This window comes from Ambystoma mexicanum, chromosome 2p (genome assembly GCF_040938575.1).
Source record: "Ambystoma mexicanum isolate Mex_15411 chromosome 2p, UKY_AmexF1_1, whole genome shotgun sequence".
Classification (NCBI taxonomy): domain Eukaryota; kingdom Metazoa; phylum Chordata; class Amphibia; order Caudata; family Ambystomatidae; genus Ambystoma; species Ambystoma mexicanum.
The window spans coordinates 1,370,234,117-1,370,251,381 of NC_090923.1; the positions used below are offsets into that span (position 1 = coordinate 1,370,234,117).

General features: G+C 44.5%; 1 protein-coding gene across 6 annotated transcripts in view; it reads left to right on the forward strand.

Moving 5' to 3' along the window:
* DHRS7B (dehydrogenase/reductase 7B) overlaps positions 1 to 17,265 on the forward strand; it is a 461,566-nt gene that overhangs the window by 190,860 nt on the left and 253,441 nt on the right. For all 6 annotated transcript variants that reach the window (XM_069645759.1, XM_069645761.1, XM_069645758.1 and 3 more), the window contains one exon: positions 9,681 to 9,796. In XM_069645759.1, coding sequence (XP_069501860.1) covers positions 9,681 to 9,796 — 116 coding nt within the window. The remainder of the gene's footprint in view (positions 1 to 9,680; positions 9,797 to 17,265) is intronic.

Consider the following 17,265-nt stretch of genomic DNA (forward strand, 5'->3'; position numbering starts at 1 on the left):
CCTCACAAAACTCTAATTAATTCTGTGCATAGCTGGATTGCATAGGCAAAACCTTCATCCAGCAATTTGCGGGGGGTGAGGGCTTTCTGATTTGGAGTCTTTAGACCTACTGGATGTTGTCATGTCAGATCTTCTTTTTTTTTTTTTTTTTACTACACCATATCCATCCCCCCTTGCCCTCCCAACTCAGACTCTACCACTGACACTGCTCTCAGAAACTTCCACCTGTCCATCACAAACACCCTTGACATTCTTGCCCCAGTCATGAGGATCCACTTGGAACCCGCCTCTAAGCGCAACACTTGGTATGACTCTGAACTTGCAGACCTGAATCTGCAGAACGGAAGTGGCAAACCTCAGGCTGAACAAACTGGCCTACCGCCTGCTCCAAAGGCAATACAGACTCTATCCATGTCAAGAAAAGGGCCCTCATTCAGGCACAGGTATCTGGTGCAGCCAGCAACATGGCTGAACTTTTCAAAATCAGCAGGGAACTTGCCAACCCTTTTGCAGTATCCTCCTCCACTATTCCTTCTCAGGCCCTCTGCAATGCACTCATCACCCACTTGACCACCAAAATGCAGGACATGCTGAACAGCCTTGTCACTCACTCTCCCAACCCATCCCCCACCCCCTTGCCTCCCTTGGCCACTCACCCTCCTCCTTCGCCCTTGTCTCACCGGAAGAAATCACCGGAGTTGGGCGCTCCATGAAGGTTTCTTCCAAACAGGACCATCAACGACATTAGCTCTCACCTCTGCACCTGCTGATCTCTGTAACCACTCCTTTGCTTTGTGTTCTTCCCCTCCTCCCTCAAGCACTCCCTTGTGTGCCCCCTCCTTAAATAACCCATCAGCAGACCCTTCCTGTCCAGCCAACTACCACCCCATCTCCATCACCCCCTTCCTGGGGAAACTGCTGGAGAAGTTGACCCTGCCCCAACTCAACTCACACTGAACTAGTTGGCGGTCTCCACCACCATCAATTTGGATTCAGAGCATCCAGAGGCACAGAAATTGCTCTTCTGAACACCTTTGAAGAACTGCTTGATCTCTCCTCTGGATTTGACAAGGTCAACCACTCCATCCTCGTGCAAAGGCTCCATGTCACCCTTGGTATCTCGGAGCGGGCACCGGACTATCTGACCTCCTTCCTAACTGACCACTCCTCCCAAGTCATCCTGTGCACCCTCTCCTCTCCTATCCTACTGCCTTCTCCACCTGTGGTGTCCCCTAGGGCTCTATTCTCTCGCCCTGGCTGTTTACCATCTTCCTTACTCGGCTGGCAGTCCTCCTCTCCTCCTTCTACCCTAACTTCCAGTGTTATGCTGACAACACACAACTCTTCTTCAAACTTCCTGCTGACCCTCTTGTACCTTCCGCCATCCCTGACTGCCTTTCTGCCATCCAGGCCTGGTGCACTTCCAATGATTTGTGCCTCAATGGCTCAATGGCTTCCGATTGGGACTCCTGCACCGGACTTCTTCCCTTCACTCTCTGGCCTTCTTGCATGGGCCCTCCCCAGGTCCCTCTTCTGAAGCCAAAAACCTCGGAGTCATCTTCGACTCCTCTCCTTCCTCCCTCGCACTCAGGACATTGCCAAGAAGTCCCACTTTCAGCTCTTCTCAAAGGAATGCTACCTTTTCTCACCTTCCCCCAGAAGCTCAATGTTCCCCGGGCCCTGGTTCTCTCTAGGCTTGACTATTGCAATAGCATCCTACTGAATCTACCTTCCACTCTGCGACCCCTCCAGCTAATCCAGAATAGGACAGAAAGACTTATCCTTGGCCTCCAGCCCAGGGGCCGCATTTCTCCTGCCCTAAAAAGTCTTCACTAGCTCCCGGTTGCTTCACAGATTACATTCAAATCCCTCTATCATCCACAGGGCTGTCTGGGCCAGGGACTACACTGTCTGCAACTCTCTTACTAAATATTCCCCCTCTAGACCTGTGCACTCCTCTGGCACCAACTCCTTGTGTGTAAAGCGGTTTGCTAAACAGGGCAGGAGGTCGATGGCTCTCCTCAGCTGGCTCCCTTATTTAGAACAGCCTCCCCCTACCCCTCCCTCTTCGTCTTGAGCAGGACTTTCTTAAATTCTAGAAGATCCTCAAGACCTTCCTCTTTACCACCTTCCCTCCCTCTCTCCGCTGCTAATCTCACAGTTGCTTGTTTGGTGTTCAGGGCCCTTTTATACATCCTCGGGCCCTGACCTCCCACACCAGTTGCCCCAGATTTTGTCTATCATCAGCACTTGCCTCGGCTCACCCTCCACCCTTGGAGGCTCGTACTTACCCTACATTGCACTTCACCCGTCTCCCCCTTCTCCCTAGGCCTGATGTCCTTAGCCCATGGTTGGCATATAGTGACTGTTTTGCCCTCAGTATACTAATTTGCTAAATAGACTGTGGTGTCCCACAAAGGGTTGTGGGTTTATCTAACTAAACTTCCTCTGTGATGTCCTAGCTTTCCACACTTTAGCTAGTTATTAGTATTAAGCCGGTCAAGTGGCACAGCGAGTAGAGCGCTCGCTTTGACATCCGTGCAGAGCCTGCAAACGCAGGTTCGAATCCCGGCGGGGCCAAACTCAGCCTTTCATCCTTCCGAGGTCGATAAATGAGCACCACACACCGTGGGTAATAATAAGCAGTGCTCAGATACCTGAGGGTTCGTAGCGCTATCACATGCCAAATTATTATTATTATTATTATTCTAAAGGGATACAGGAGAGTGCTTTGTAGACACCCTGCTTGATTGGGTCTTGTTTCTACCACGCTCACTCTCTTCCCTTCCCTGGCTCTTCACTACTCTTTTCCCCAACTCCACCCACCTTTCTTCTTTTCCCCCCTTCTTCTCCTCAGTCCTGACGATGTCACTCGTTCCTTCTAGACTTCGTCTCCAAATGTTGATGTTACTCCACCCTCCTTCACCTCACTACACCCCCCTCCATGTCACTACACCCCCTACAAGTCACTACACCTTCCACCACTACACTACTCCCTCCTCCACTCCACTTCTGCCTCCTTTACATTACTACTACTTCCATTCCAACCTCCTACTGCTCAGACTCACTGCACTAATCCGCACACTCGCACCGCAGTACCACTTTCACTCACTATCCAACAGCTCAACTTCTCCAAAATTTACCTCCACACTGCGCTTCCTTCCTTCCTTGCTTTTTTCTCTCTCCTCCTGCTTCCTGTGGCCTCCTTTTATCCTCCTCCCTCTCTGGATTACTTCTGTCCCTAGCCAATCTGGCCCTGTCTCCCTAAACCCCCCCTTCCCCCCCCAACCCCCGGAAAGTGTTGAATGTAGTACAATTTACAAATAGCAGGCTAAGAACCACCTACTTTTTCCATGTGGGCCCACTGCAGAATGACTGTGGCAGCCTGGGAAGCTGAGCATTCCTGTCCCTGTCAGTTTGTGCTACAGGGCCTTTTTCTTGATGCCCCGATAGTAAGTCAATGAGTGTGAGGGTTGGGTCCATTAGTTTAGTCCCTGGTGGCATCTTTACGTGGTCACTGCTACTGCTTGGCAGCACTGTATAGTTGCTCTGTCCGCTGCATAGTGTGGGTGCTGGCATGTTCCCCCTCTTTCTGTTTCTTCTCTGCCGTTGGCGAAGCAAGGAACACAGGGGGGTTGTTTGGCAGCAGTCTCCAAGCTATGCACATGAGGCCCCTAGTGTTCACCCACCTTTTTATTTTATTTTTTGCTTTGCTATCTGTTGTGTTTTTTGGGGTGAAAAACACTCTACCATGCCTCCTGCATCCACCTACATGGAACCATACTTGCTAAACCCAATGCTGGCTATGACCAAATCCCTGCAACAGCTTGGACGTGGTACGTTGAGCAGCTCCTCAAGAACCAGAACATCTTGGTTTAGGTGATTCGTTTCACAGTATCCCTTTATCCCATTTCCCCATCCCAAACCTTACCTATGACGGTAACCCACCCTTGAGCCAGGCATTGTGTCGTCTACAAAAACAATTGTGCGATCTCCTTCACCTGTTTTTCATCGCTCTCTCGCATGTCTGGTATTTTGGCATTAGCCTATCCATTGGTCCTGATCGTATTGTAAATATTATCGTATTCAATAAAATACCTCTTTTCAGATGGTCTCTTCAAATGGTCATATAGGATGCCTCAGTGATCTGAGTCTTGCACCTGACCTGGTATAATGTGTGCATAGCAGCGGTCGCCCCTGTTGCGCTCACAAAGTTTATACAGAGCAGCACTTTGAAGCTCTACTGGGGTGTCCTATCCTGCCCCTTCTCTCTCACACTAATGTCCTTCTGTAACAAAGTCCCATGCTAAAGGACTGGTTGGGATTGAGGTGATTCCGGAGGCTGTGAATGACCACAAGCACTGTTATGCATGCCCTGTATGAGGGATTTGGTGAATCCCCTGGTTCAACAGTCCATCTCTAACCTAATGTTTGTGGCAAACCCTCTTTAAGCTAAACATTTTTTAGAATCCAAGGAATATCATTCCTATTAAGGAAATTCAGAAAAGTGGGAGGTGGAGCTGGTCAGGCATCCATGAGCTACAATATGTAAGTGTGGAAGCTTTGGCCATTAAGAAGCAGAAGTTTGAGTGATGCTCGTAGCATAACCTAAAAGGCAGCACACATTGCAGAACACGGAAGCATTGAGAGGTTGAGTATCAGACACAGATTCCCTCAAACAGCTGCAGTTATAAAAACGCTCTTGCACAAATTCCAAGTTGGCAGCAACATGACTCATAGCCTCAGCTAGCAGAGCCACAGGGGTGGTATGCTAGTCATTTGCAGTCAACAGGGGACTGTGTAATTCTCATAGCCAGCTCCCAATCTCGAAGCACTCTCACACTCTCTCACACTCTCTCACACTCTCTCACACTCTCTCACACTCTCTCAGTAGTCGCAACTGATTCCCCTCAAGCAAATGCCTGTCACCAGCCCAATCGTTTGGAGAGAGAAAAAGGGAGTGGGGCGAATGGAAAGTAAGAGTGTGTGCGTGTGTGATACTGAATGATGCAAGTTAGGAATTGGCAGTGTCACGAGGGGGTGAAGGAGTAGAGGATGAGGAGGAGCTGAGAGGAGGAGGCAAAGGAGAATAAAGAGTACAAAAAGACAAGGCATGGTGAACTCCAAGGTGATCGGGAAGAGGCAAGAGAGTCTGAGGTGGCGGTTAGAACTGATGTGGTGCATAAGATGAAAAGAGGGATAGAAGAGGAGGGTCTGAGAGAGAAAGGTAGAAAAGAGTTGGGCAAGACAAGAGATCAAGTGAGTGAAACACATGGGGTGAGTGATCACTTTCGAAGTCATGTCCTTGGAAAAAGGTAGCGCAGTAGTTAAGAGGCCTACGCTTGGTAAATAAGACTTGAGGATCAAACCCTAATACCTGCCCTTGTCTGCAGTCAAGGAAGCCAAGACGCCTGAGGTCTTAAAATTGTAACCGTTCCGAGCAAACGACCCTGTTGGAACACACAGAGCTATCAGGTTGGGATACATTGTCAGAGAGACCAGATGGAGCAGCACCAGCCCTTTTAATACCGACAACATGGAAGAACGACATAACCACACCCAAAATATTCTAAACAGCCAAGAAAGAAGTATTAGGTGCTATAAATCCCAGAGACTGTGAGTTTTCCAATGTTCAGTTGTACCCAACCAAGGTGAATCGAGAAGGACATTTCCAAATACATACCTAAAATTGGGACAATTTCTGATACTGTAGCATGCATTCTGGGAACTCTGTCCCAAGCAGGTGGGTGGTAAAAGGGGAATCCAAAGCGAGCTGTGGCGTGTAAGAAATATTAGTCGGACCACTGGACATATTTGAAACCGAGGACTATTAACTTAAATGGAAAACCTGCCTTACCTGTCCCTATTGCTATTATCCCGATCTGCAACTGAAAACCTAAGGTGCTCGTCTGGATTTTCTGTCAACATAAGTCTGTAATTTGTCTGCATCCTAATCTATCTAAACTGGCCCTGCCATTTTATGCACAAATGCCTGTTAGGCTTGGGTTGTAGCTGACCCCTTTCTCTGGTAATAGTTCTTGAAATTAAATGTTCATCACAGTTCTATGTGTTTGGCCTTTGTCTTCAGTCCCTTGCTCAAAAGTGGTTTCGTTTTGATGCAGTTTTGTAATAATACAATTCACTTCTCAATACTTTTCCAGTTAGCTGGTTTTCAGTCTTTCACAAACTTCAAAATTTCACTGAAGTTGAAAAAGGTTTACTTTTATATTCCCCTTCCAAATACTTGGATATATCGTTGGTTCACCTTCTGGCATTTTCCAGCAGCAACCTTCTTGTAGGCTAGCTTGTGTTTGTTCTGCTTTCCTCCTGTGGTGACATTCTCGTGGGGTCGCCGGTGGTTTCTCTGGTTTCCTCCAGCGGCGGCCTACTCATGGGCTCACTGCTGCTCTCTCCGGCTTTGTCTGCGTCTGAGGCAACAAGGGGAAAATGTGCGTTTTATATATGGGTCTCTGTAATGAGAGACAAAGTTACTTTGATCAACAGGTTTCAGTTGAGTTGGGGTTAGCATTAACATTAGGCAGGAAAAAAGGCTATATCACTTTGACAACCTCTTCGGCACGCATAGGTAGAGAAACCAGTATTTGGGGAAGATCTTGATAAAAGCTGTGAGTCCTTGTCCCCTAAGGTGGAGTCACTCCCACTCAGATCCCAATTGGCTAAATGTCTAAGGAAGGTCTTGCATAACAGGCTCACCTCCCTAGTCTCAATAAGGGGGGGGGGGTGGCTCCCCTTAAGGAGAATGGATGAATACCTGGGATTCGCCACGCAGCCATAGCCAAGGGGAAGAGTACAGCATGTGGGCCACAAATTCCTACCTTGCCTCTTATTTGTGCCATCATGTATATGTGCAGAACCCTGTCTCCACCCTTGCCTCTTAGTACATATACTTGCTTATGTTCTGTTGCCATTTCAGATTTTGGCTCCTCAGAGAAAGTAGAGAAGCCAGCAAGCACCGAGCAGAGAGGCAAAAAAGCCAGAAGTAGTTACCTGCACAAAGAAAGTTCCAGTGCTGCTGGGACCTGATCACTGCTGTGGAGTGGTCAGTGAGGGATAGACCTGGATTGCAGCTGCACCGCAGTACAGAGCACCTGCCAGAGAATGGAACTGACAAACCCTGCTGGTAGCTATGAGGGGGCTATCTTAAATGAGTAGGTTAGGAGAACCTTCCTTTATTTTCTCAAACGCTGTGCCACAAGGAAGGGATCATACCAATGGTACTGTTTTTTTTTTTGTTGGGGGGGGGGGGGGGGGACCTTTTGTGGGTACAGCCGCTTCTGCAAAACTCGCTACAGCTTTAGTTATCTTAGGATAGGTGTACATATTTTTTGGCTCCACTAAAATTGTCATCCACGCTGCTGTTCTACTGAAGTTGCCAAGGACTGAATTTGCCTTATGACTGCAGATGTAAACTTTTTTCCTCACGGGACACGGCACAAATGTTTTGGAATTGTCTCAGTAGTATGAATAATAGAAAATATTCTTGTAAACAATAATATACAGTCATGTGTGTTTGTGTTGTGTGAGAAACCTGAGGGTATTCTCAATCCTACTCCCCTTGGATTCTCTACGCAAGTGGCCTTGGAAAGGCTAGCGATTTTGGATCCTGACCCTGGGGGCCGAGAAGCGAGGGAGGATCACCTGGGTGGAGGGTCTCTGAGGATTGGACGTGGGGTGCCCTTTGGCGAGACATGATATACTCCTTTCCCTACTGATAACCAACCTAACCATCCTCCTACCTTTATGGACTAATATAAGCTAGTTTTCCTCAATCGTATGACAGTACTGGGATGAAGAAGAGACCACCAAGAGCAGTGAAGATTACCTCTTTTCACCACTTTGGTATAGGACAAGGGAGATGCCTATTAAGAGTTGTGAGGTCCGGCATGTTCCTCTGATTGTGGTCAGGCAAGGTTAATTGGTCAGCCACACCTGCAGTCTGTCAAGGGGCTGCAGGTGTATAAATTGAGATCAGTCTGACGGAGAAAGGGAAGGAGCGCGTGATGGGGAGCAGCGCGTGAGGAGGCAGCTGTGGTACTGGAGCAGCACAAGCCAGGACGCTGGCTAGACACTCAGTGGACTTGGGGACCCGATGCAGCTGGGCCGTGTGACTTCCCCAAGCCTGGGAGCCTATAAACCCCTGAGCGTGCAACAGGAGTTGCTGTGGAGCCGGAGCAGAGAGGGCGCTGTCCGTACGCCGACCAAGACACTGAACCTGCCGATGTGCGGAGAGACTCGCAAGGCAGGCGAGCTGGGCGTGCGCCGCTAAAGCAAAGGAGACTGGTGAGTGTCGGGAGGGCAGAGCGCCTTCGGGCGCTCCAACAAGACAGCAAGGGAATACCAGTCGGCAATATGAAAACAATGTGTTTTTTAAATATCGAATTAAAGAGAAACTTAAGTTTCTTTGAATACCAAACAAAAGGGACACTTAAACATTGAAATAAAAAGGGGCACATTGAATCTTGAACAGAACTTAAAATCTGAACAATGAAAGTGCATACCTGAACACTCAACCGAATTGAGCACATTTGGCACAACGATCTAATTCAAACGCATCAAAGAAAAAAGTATTCAAAAGGGCAAAGAGCCAAACAGTGACCCTTTTGTGAGTGAATGCAGTGCGACTAAGCCACAGCTTGGCAGTGGGTGGGTAATACATGGTGGCAGGGCCACAAGGCTAATAAGGAGAAGCCAAGGAAGTGCAAGAATTCCCACAAAGCCAAGAGGCCAATTTAAAGGAGCCAAGTGAAGGTGACTTGGTGCACAGGAGCAAGTGCCAGGGAAACTAGTGTGTGTTCTTAGGAGTCCTGGGGCCCTGGTTGCGTGAACTGTAATGGGTGGACCGTGTAGTCTAACAACTGCCCCTAGACCAGAGAGCCCTGTATGGTGAAACTTAAGAACTCTGAACAACAGCCTAAGAAAACCACTGCATATGAGCTGGCAAAGTGGGACAGAAATGGTCGTCAGCTTGACCTAGTGCTTTAAGACTCTTTTCTTTGGAAAGACTATACCAAGTAAAGGCGACAGAACTGAAGTCTTGTGGAAGGGAATCCTGAGACTTCAAGAAACACATATTTTTGTCATGAGAGCAGAGGCTCAAGACCCCTTTTGCTTTTGGATTGTTACTTGAAACTTGGGGAAGTGAACCCCAAGGATTGGTTCAGAACTATATCACCTTGAACTGGGAAAAGGTACTCTTCATGGAACTTTCTTGTACTTTGGAAAGGGGAGCTAAAAGTAAGCTGTGACCTTGGAAGAAGCTCTGAACTTTGAGTTCAACACTACTTCCTTTGACTTTGACATGCCTACACATTGGTTAATTGTAGTTGTGAGGGCAACGAAAGGTTGTGGACACGGACAGACTTTTGTTGAAATCTGACTCAGACTTTCCTCCGTTTCGTTCAGGTAGGGAAATTGCACGTTAGCATAGGGCAAGTTAGGCCTCACACCATCCTGACATTTAAGTTAATAAACCTATTTTATTTGAACTTTGTTTTGTGTGGTACTTCATGATGCCTTCACAGTTGGTATTCGTGAAGTTTGATTGCAACCTTGCTTCTCTTCCCTACTGTTTCCGTCACCATTTTGGAGTAAAGATAGATTTTCCAATGTCTACTTCCTCAGAGTAAGATATTAACGCCTTTTGTTTTTCTCTTTTGTAGAATGTGCCAAAGTGTTCTACAAAGCAGGTGCCCGGTTGGTGCTTTGTGGAAGAGACCGAGAAAAGTTGCAGGACCTAGTGAGGGAACTGACCACGGCTGGACATAAAAGTGATAAGGTAAAAACTGAAGCAAGTCTGTTGCTAATGTGTCTCTCTGAAATATGGGATCTGCATACATCTGTTCTCATCACGATTAACCACTTGACCATGCTTAAAATGAAGTACATTTTAACAGTGTGGCCCAGTAATTAAAATTGGTGCCGCTAGGGTGTGGCTGTCCATTTACGCCACAACTGATTGCTGTTGTTGCAGAGAGGGACTTCCACATCCTCCACAGTTAAACTAGACTCTGCTGTCTTCTGCTCAAGAGCAGTCTGTTCTTCAATCTAAAGAAGTAGTTGCTTAGTGCAAGTTTCTACTACTTGCACAGCAGCCTTTAACTCGGTAGTAATCCAGTCATAGCTGATGTTTTGGGCAAGGTCATGGGCAGAATTATACATTGAAGGAGAGCGGAACAAATCTTACCTCTCAAATTAAGGGGTTTTCCGCCATGATGGCTGATCTGTTTTGATCCACATTCTACTGCTTAAATCGAAGCCATTGTGAACCATTGTCAAAATGTATAAAATAAATGAGACTGCACATGTGCATGACACCCTTAATATTAAAGACAGCCACACAATATTAACAGAATTCGATTTTTACTTTTTGATTTGGAAAAATACATATGAGGAACACATCTGGTCTTCAACAATACTGTTTACTACAAAAATCTATATCTTATTGTACTGTGACAAATTTGAAAAATCATTTCAACCCCTGCTGAAAAATACAATGCTGGGAAAGGGATTCATAAAAGTCAGAAAGGGGCATAACATTTTTTTAAAAAGGGGGCTGTGTGCTGATTTGGAAATACTGATTCTCAGACAACGTAAAACCAAGTAAGGGCCAGTTAAGCCTATTTTCAATAAAGGGCAATTTGAATTCATGGCCACAGCCCATTTCACACAAAAAGTGAAATGTAAAGTTCCAACAGTTCACAAAATAAAGAACTCTGATACAAAGCAATTGCTTGGGGTTTAGCTCGTCTATTCTTTTTCTGTGCCCTTCCCAGAGCCAACAAAAATACGATTAATATCTATTAAGCTTAAAAAAAAAAAATGGAAATTATAGATGGAAACGCTTGAGTCAAGACATCAGTGTTTGGTGGTTTTTCTGTTTGCTCTAAACTGTTCAGATGGGGCTGGTTTAGTACTGATTTGCAGGAGATCTCATTTGTAATAGGACAGGTTGAGTATAATGCTATTTGGAGCACTTTACAGCGATGGATAGTATTGTCTTTATCATTTACATCCATCTCTTTTGGTTCTTAATACATTCTTAGCAGCACAGAACATGCTGCATGCAGTACCACAGTCCAATTATTCCCCAAGGTATACCGTATGGCCATAGTTTGTCAATGCCATTCAATAATACAATTCTTCATTACAGTATTTGAGTGACATTCGGACATACTGCTCTTTATTCTCTCCCGAAACTGTTGTTTTAGAACACGTATAACCATAACCAATCTGTTGGCCCAGATTATCCCCAATTTATTTTTTTCGCGCTCATTCGCGCCTTGTAATTCAACAGCACATGCATGCTCTGCCTACAAACCTTAATGAGTTTTTTTGTTTGCTCATTAGCGTGTACTTTATTCGTGCACTTTTCATCAATGTTTTTCACCAGTTTTGTTTTAAAAGGAAGGTTTTATGTGTAAGGGTGTGGTTGTGTGGGCTAGAAAGGAGGCAGGGGGTTGGAGAGGCCCCACATTTAAAACAGAAAACATTTGAAAAACTTGCCAAGGCCAAGTGCACACGAATAAACTAACAATGAAAAATAAACGTAGAACGCTGCAAACTACGCTGGTATGTTGGGGCGAAAGGTGGTTCATATGCTGTTTGCATGTATTATTGCCAGAGTGTTGGTGTACAAGAGGTTAGTGCACTCGCCTGAGATGTGAGCAGCAGTGGAGGATATAAGACCTATTCTCCCCATTACTTCTCTCAGATTATGCATCAACTTCGCTCCATTATGAATTCAAATACATCTTTGTTTGCGGTTTGCTTTTTCAGAAAGTTTAGGAGCTGATTGGTCGAGAAAACTGGAGAACACTAAAGCATGCTTCAAAAAAGAAAATAATTTGCCTGATGGAACATTCTGTTCTAGTTCAGTTATTTATTTTTATTATTGAAAGTTGATTTAATCAAGAAAACTTGATTTTTCAACATAAAATCTTGCATTACAAAATTTAAAAGAACAAAATAAAAAAAAATACAAACGCATAATGGAATTAAGATGTTACAATCTGCTGCAGATTCAAATTACACAACATATAAAATGTTCATAATCTTGGAAACCAAATATATTAATATATAAGTATCAGATAATATGCACTAAACACTTTCCTAATCTGCTCCTTACATACGAGTTAAAGTAATCACTTTTTCTCAAAACCCCCAAGCTATACAGATAATTAAGTATAGCATATCTAACCAATTTTAAATTGCTATGAAAATACAAATTCCAACATCGTGTTTGTGATTCAATCATGTAACCAGAGAACACATGTGCAAAATGTAAGTTTCGTTTGGTAATAACATGGGTCATTCAACACATAAATGCTTCATTGTTTCGGTTGTAAGCTGGCAGAACATACGTCGTATCTCAAATTTTGTTATAATTCTGCGAGCGCACAGGACTTCCTTTGTGGGCCAAATGTTAAGGTGAAATCTTAGGTAATCATTCCGCTGACGGGAATTTAGGAACATAATTAGATAACTTTCTCTTTCCCCATATCGTTTTAAAGCAAAAGGGTTAAGTTTTTGGTACAGATGGCATGCAGACCTAGTTTTTATCCAGTCATCCTCCCATACTCGTTTTTTCGCTTTATCTGGATTTCCTAGCAATAATGCCAAAGAAAATCTGACATTGCTGATAAGCTTTCTAACCTTGTTTCTCCATAATATCGCAAATGCATCATCAGATTTTAGAAGATATGCTGATATGAGGCCCAACAGGCCAGATTGATCCAAACTCAGCATACATTTTCGGTATAACGAACATAACTTCCACTTATAGACTGAGTAAAGGGATAGGAGTCCAAGCTTGTGTCTCAGGATACATATGGGTTCAGACAACAGAAGGTTTAGGGCACGCTTCCAGTAACAGCCCTCTATAATTGCCCAATATCGATAAGATTTACCTAAGACAGCCTCTGTGCCATACAGAATTACTGGGGTAAATTTTTGTCTGTAATGGACCAATAATGGAGTTATTGAAAATTTACAGTACTCACTCCTAATTAGTCGGCTTTGTGAAATCGCGGTCGTTAATCGCTGCTTTATATGCTGATTAGCGTGCTTATTTTGTGAATTACCAATATAGACACCAAAATATACATAGGAAGAAACTGAGACTAGTTTAACTTTTTGTAATGGCCACCTATAGTGGCTGTACGCTATTTGTTTGCCAAATTGCATAAACTTTGTTTTAGTCAGATTGAATGTAATGCAGTTTCTCTTGGTCTAGTCATCCAAGGCACCCAATAGCGCATGTAACCCCTTTGGAGTCTTGGAGGAAGCACCATATTGTCAGCATAAAGCAGATATTTTACATTGACCCCATTGTTTTTTGGAGAATCTGCCACAATGTTATCAAAATTTAAAACCATATCTGAAATGAAAAAAGTAAATAATGCTATGGCTAACGGACAACCTTGTTCCAACCCACACGCAGTCTTGATCAATTCAGAAAAAAGACCATCGCTTGATAATTTTGATTTGAATAGAAGTATCTGTGTGTAGGTCAATAAGCCACTTTACAATAGACCAGGGACAATTTTTTTCCATTAGTTTCTTATAAAGGAGCTCACGAGGAACAGCATCAAACGCCATTTTAAAATCTATAAAGGCTGTATAGAGTGGCTGCTGCTGTTGCGCCTTCTGAATAATGCTGGTTAGCATGATGGTGTTTACAGCTGTCCCATTACCTGACAGAAACCTTGTTTGGAGTAGATCAGAGCATATTCTCATCCAACCATCTGTTAAACCTATTCAAAACTAAAAGTACAAAAAAATTCCAGGGCAGTCCAGTAGCGCTATAGGGCGATAGGAAGCTGGGTCATCACGGTTACCTTTTTTAAATATGGGTAGGATTATGGACTTTCTCCATGAATCAGGAATAACTCATGTAACAAGTATTTGATTGTATATCTGATAAAGGATCCTTGCCCAATCATTTGGATGATCTTTAAGTGTACCATTATGAAGACCATCTGGTCCTACCGCCCTCGAGCTACTCAAGTTTTTAATGCACAGCTGGATGTCATCCATTAATATGGTAAAGTGATGTGACATACCCAAAGATCCTGTGTTTGGGCTCACATTCTAGAATGGCGAAGATTATAGCTTGCCACAATAGGCCTTCCAGCTCGTGTTTGGAATAGCATTTATCTGGACTGCTTCCTGTGTTTTGTGTGTGGCCTCGTTCAAGCACGCCCAAATGCCACTAGGGGACTTCTTAAGAATATGATGCAACATTATCTCCCCATTATGTTGGTAACGCAATAAGCACTGGCCCTTGAGCCATGTTCTATATGAGGCCTTAAGTTGTTTTTTAGCTGATAAGCGATTGGCCTCCGGCAAGAGTCTTGCATTACATAAGGCTCTACGTAGGTCTGCTTTCTTGCACTGCAATACAGGATCAAATGGGTGAGAATGTTTGTGTCTAACGCTCAAGTCCGCCATTTTAAGCTGCTTGAACATCTGAATCACCGTAAGATAACAAGTTGTTGACCCAGATGACGAGAGTGCTTGATGGAACTGTTCCAGTTTGTTCAGGTTCCATCGCACTCGTGTACAGGTATTAACAAGATTTGAGTGGGCGTGGACATATGCTATGCACTGTGTTGCACCTTAATGTATCAGCGCATGACAAGCTTGTCATGATCGCTGTGGTTAGTTGTTAACACCTGCATAGATTGCACATTATTCAGGAAATTTCTATGTATGAAAACATAGTCTAGGATTGCTTGCTGAGACCCCCTACTCTAGGTAAAATGAGCAGGAACATCCCCCACAATTGGACCATTCAGCATAACAAATCCTCTTTCATGATATTTAGCCAATTCAGTTCATCAACAGCCCACTCTTGTGCCCCTTGTGAGATCAGATGGAGATTTAAATCCCCCACTATTATTGTCTGACAGATATTCTGCTCATGTGCCAAGTCAAGAATCGAATTCAAGTACCCAAAAAAAGAATCGGAGGTAATATTTCTTTTGCTCCAATAGATGTTGACAATCACTAAGCTCTGGTTGTTTCTATGCAGCCTTACAATCTGGAAATACATAGATGGGGAAGCAAGTTTCTCACTCCCGTACCTAGAGGCTTTACTGATCGCTAACAGGAGGCCACCACTAGGTCGACCCCTTGCGTTTTGTATAGAAGTTGTTGTTATAATAGTATGAGACGCCCAGATGGGGCATTTAGTAAGCCAGGTTTCCTGGAGGGCTATGAGCTCATATTGTGCCAGATCTTTACTCGCTGAATCAAATAAATGTGGTGATTGGTTCTTGAAATAAATTGAAGCCCAAATCATATAGAGCAGCTTTAGACTGCCACAGAATATTCATCACAATTGTAAAATGTAGGTGAATTCTAGCCTCAGATGGTTCATATATATTAGTGAATTCAACCAAGTTAATATCTGTTGATGATAACGCTGACAATGTTGGAATTTCACTGCATATGTTCAGAATACTCGCTCTGTTCAATACATATTTGGGGTAAGGATCTTCTCGGCCTCTAAGAACCAATCGGTGTTTATTTCCATCCATGAATTTGATATTGGTGCCTTGAGTACCAGTTGAAAGATTGGCTCTAGAGCGTATATCATCTCCTGATGTCATCCGATTAACTGACTGAGCCGGCCCCTTTAATAACCGGCTCACATCTGGATATCACAGTTGTTGACCATTTTCAATACCTCGAGAGCACTGACTGGTCTCTGCAATATATCAATTGATGATTTTATGATATCTCGCAGGTCCTGTGCTCTGCAGACCCCATGGGCAGGATTTGCAGCTGGGGGCACCTGAACTTGAACAAGTGTATAATTCTTTTGATAGTGTAAAGGGGCCCCTATGGTATTCAATGGATATACAGGCATGGCTGAAATCGGAAGTGTATCAGGGGAGTCAGCTTGCAATTTGGGGTCAGTGCATAGATTGGATGTTTGCGTTACTTGGGTGTAGCTCTCACCAGGAATTACCGTGGCAAAATTTTCCAGTATGATTCCCTTTATTCCCGCACCAGAAACCTGTGGCATCGATGATCCTTTACTACCCGTAGGACTGGGTGGCACACCAGGGATGTGAGACATGTATGCCTTTATGGAGGTTCTGATTTCCTCTCTAAGTTCTGCAAGGGCCAATTGGCTCAAACAGTCTTCGCTCGCTCTAATCGGTAACCCAGTCCATATATTAGTAGTACTTTACATGTGCTGGTGCTATTATGTAGGGCATCTCCAGAGTCAGAAATAACTGGAATTTATTGATGAGTATTAAACTGTACAACTTCTGGTATGGTCAAACTAGCTGGAAGAGTCACCAACTCGTCCAGTGGCCCATACGGCATGAACGTTTGAATAACCTTCTTGGGGCCTGATGTCACCAACTCAACTTCTTTGACATTAGTAACTTGTTCACGTCGGGATAAGGCCTTGAAAAAAACATGCGCCCTGTTACCCGTGTTTTAGTGCCCCGCCCCTTACTAGATTTCCTGGGGATGGATAACACAGGGTCGGTGACCACGGCTGTGATTTTACCAGCGTTTGTCTAGTAGGCGCAGAGGAAAAAAAATGTATAGCTAGTCGGTACCACCGTGGTTACCGCGGCCATCCCTGATGCTTGAGCATCTACAAGGGTCACATGTATTTTGTCTCCACTTTCAATGATTTTTTGCTGTTCATCGCCTACAACATTAGAAACACTGTTTGCAGGGCAGTCAATCTCCAAAGGTAGCTGTTGGTTACATCTATCACGGTGCACAACACACTTCCCCTCTTCACACACTGCACCATTCAAATCACACACTTGCATACATGCTTTCTTAATAGAATCTTGGAAAACGCACAGGGGGCGTGGGGGCTCTTGGTCTTTAGATGGGCCCTCTGGCATCATGTGGACCAGGGGTTGACATTGTACCAGCTTGAGCAGCATCTACATTAGCTTGGCTGGTAACTTGCTTTGTAAACAAAGATTGAGTTAAAGCCGCCAGGCCACTGCAACACTGTTCCAATAATGAAGTTTGATGGTTAAATTTACCATCCAACACCTCATATAGCTTTGCCAGTGCTAAGAGCGCAGTATTCATATCGCTCAAGGTATTGAGCGCAGGAGCTTCACGAAAGGAAAACCGCTTGGAGCAGTTTTTGTTAATAAAAAAGTCAGACTCCCGAATTGGTTCCTCGAATCTTGTCCGCCTGGGAGTTGGGGCAATAAATGAGGGTGATTCCTCCATGCAATTAAAGTTGGGCACCTG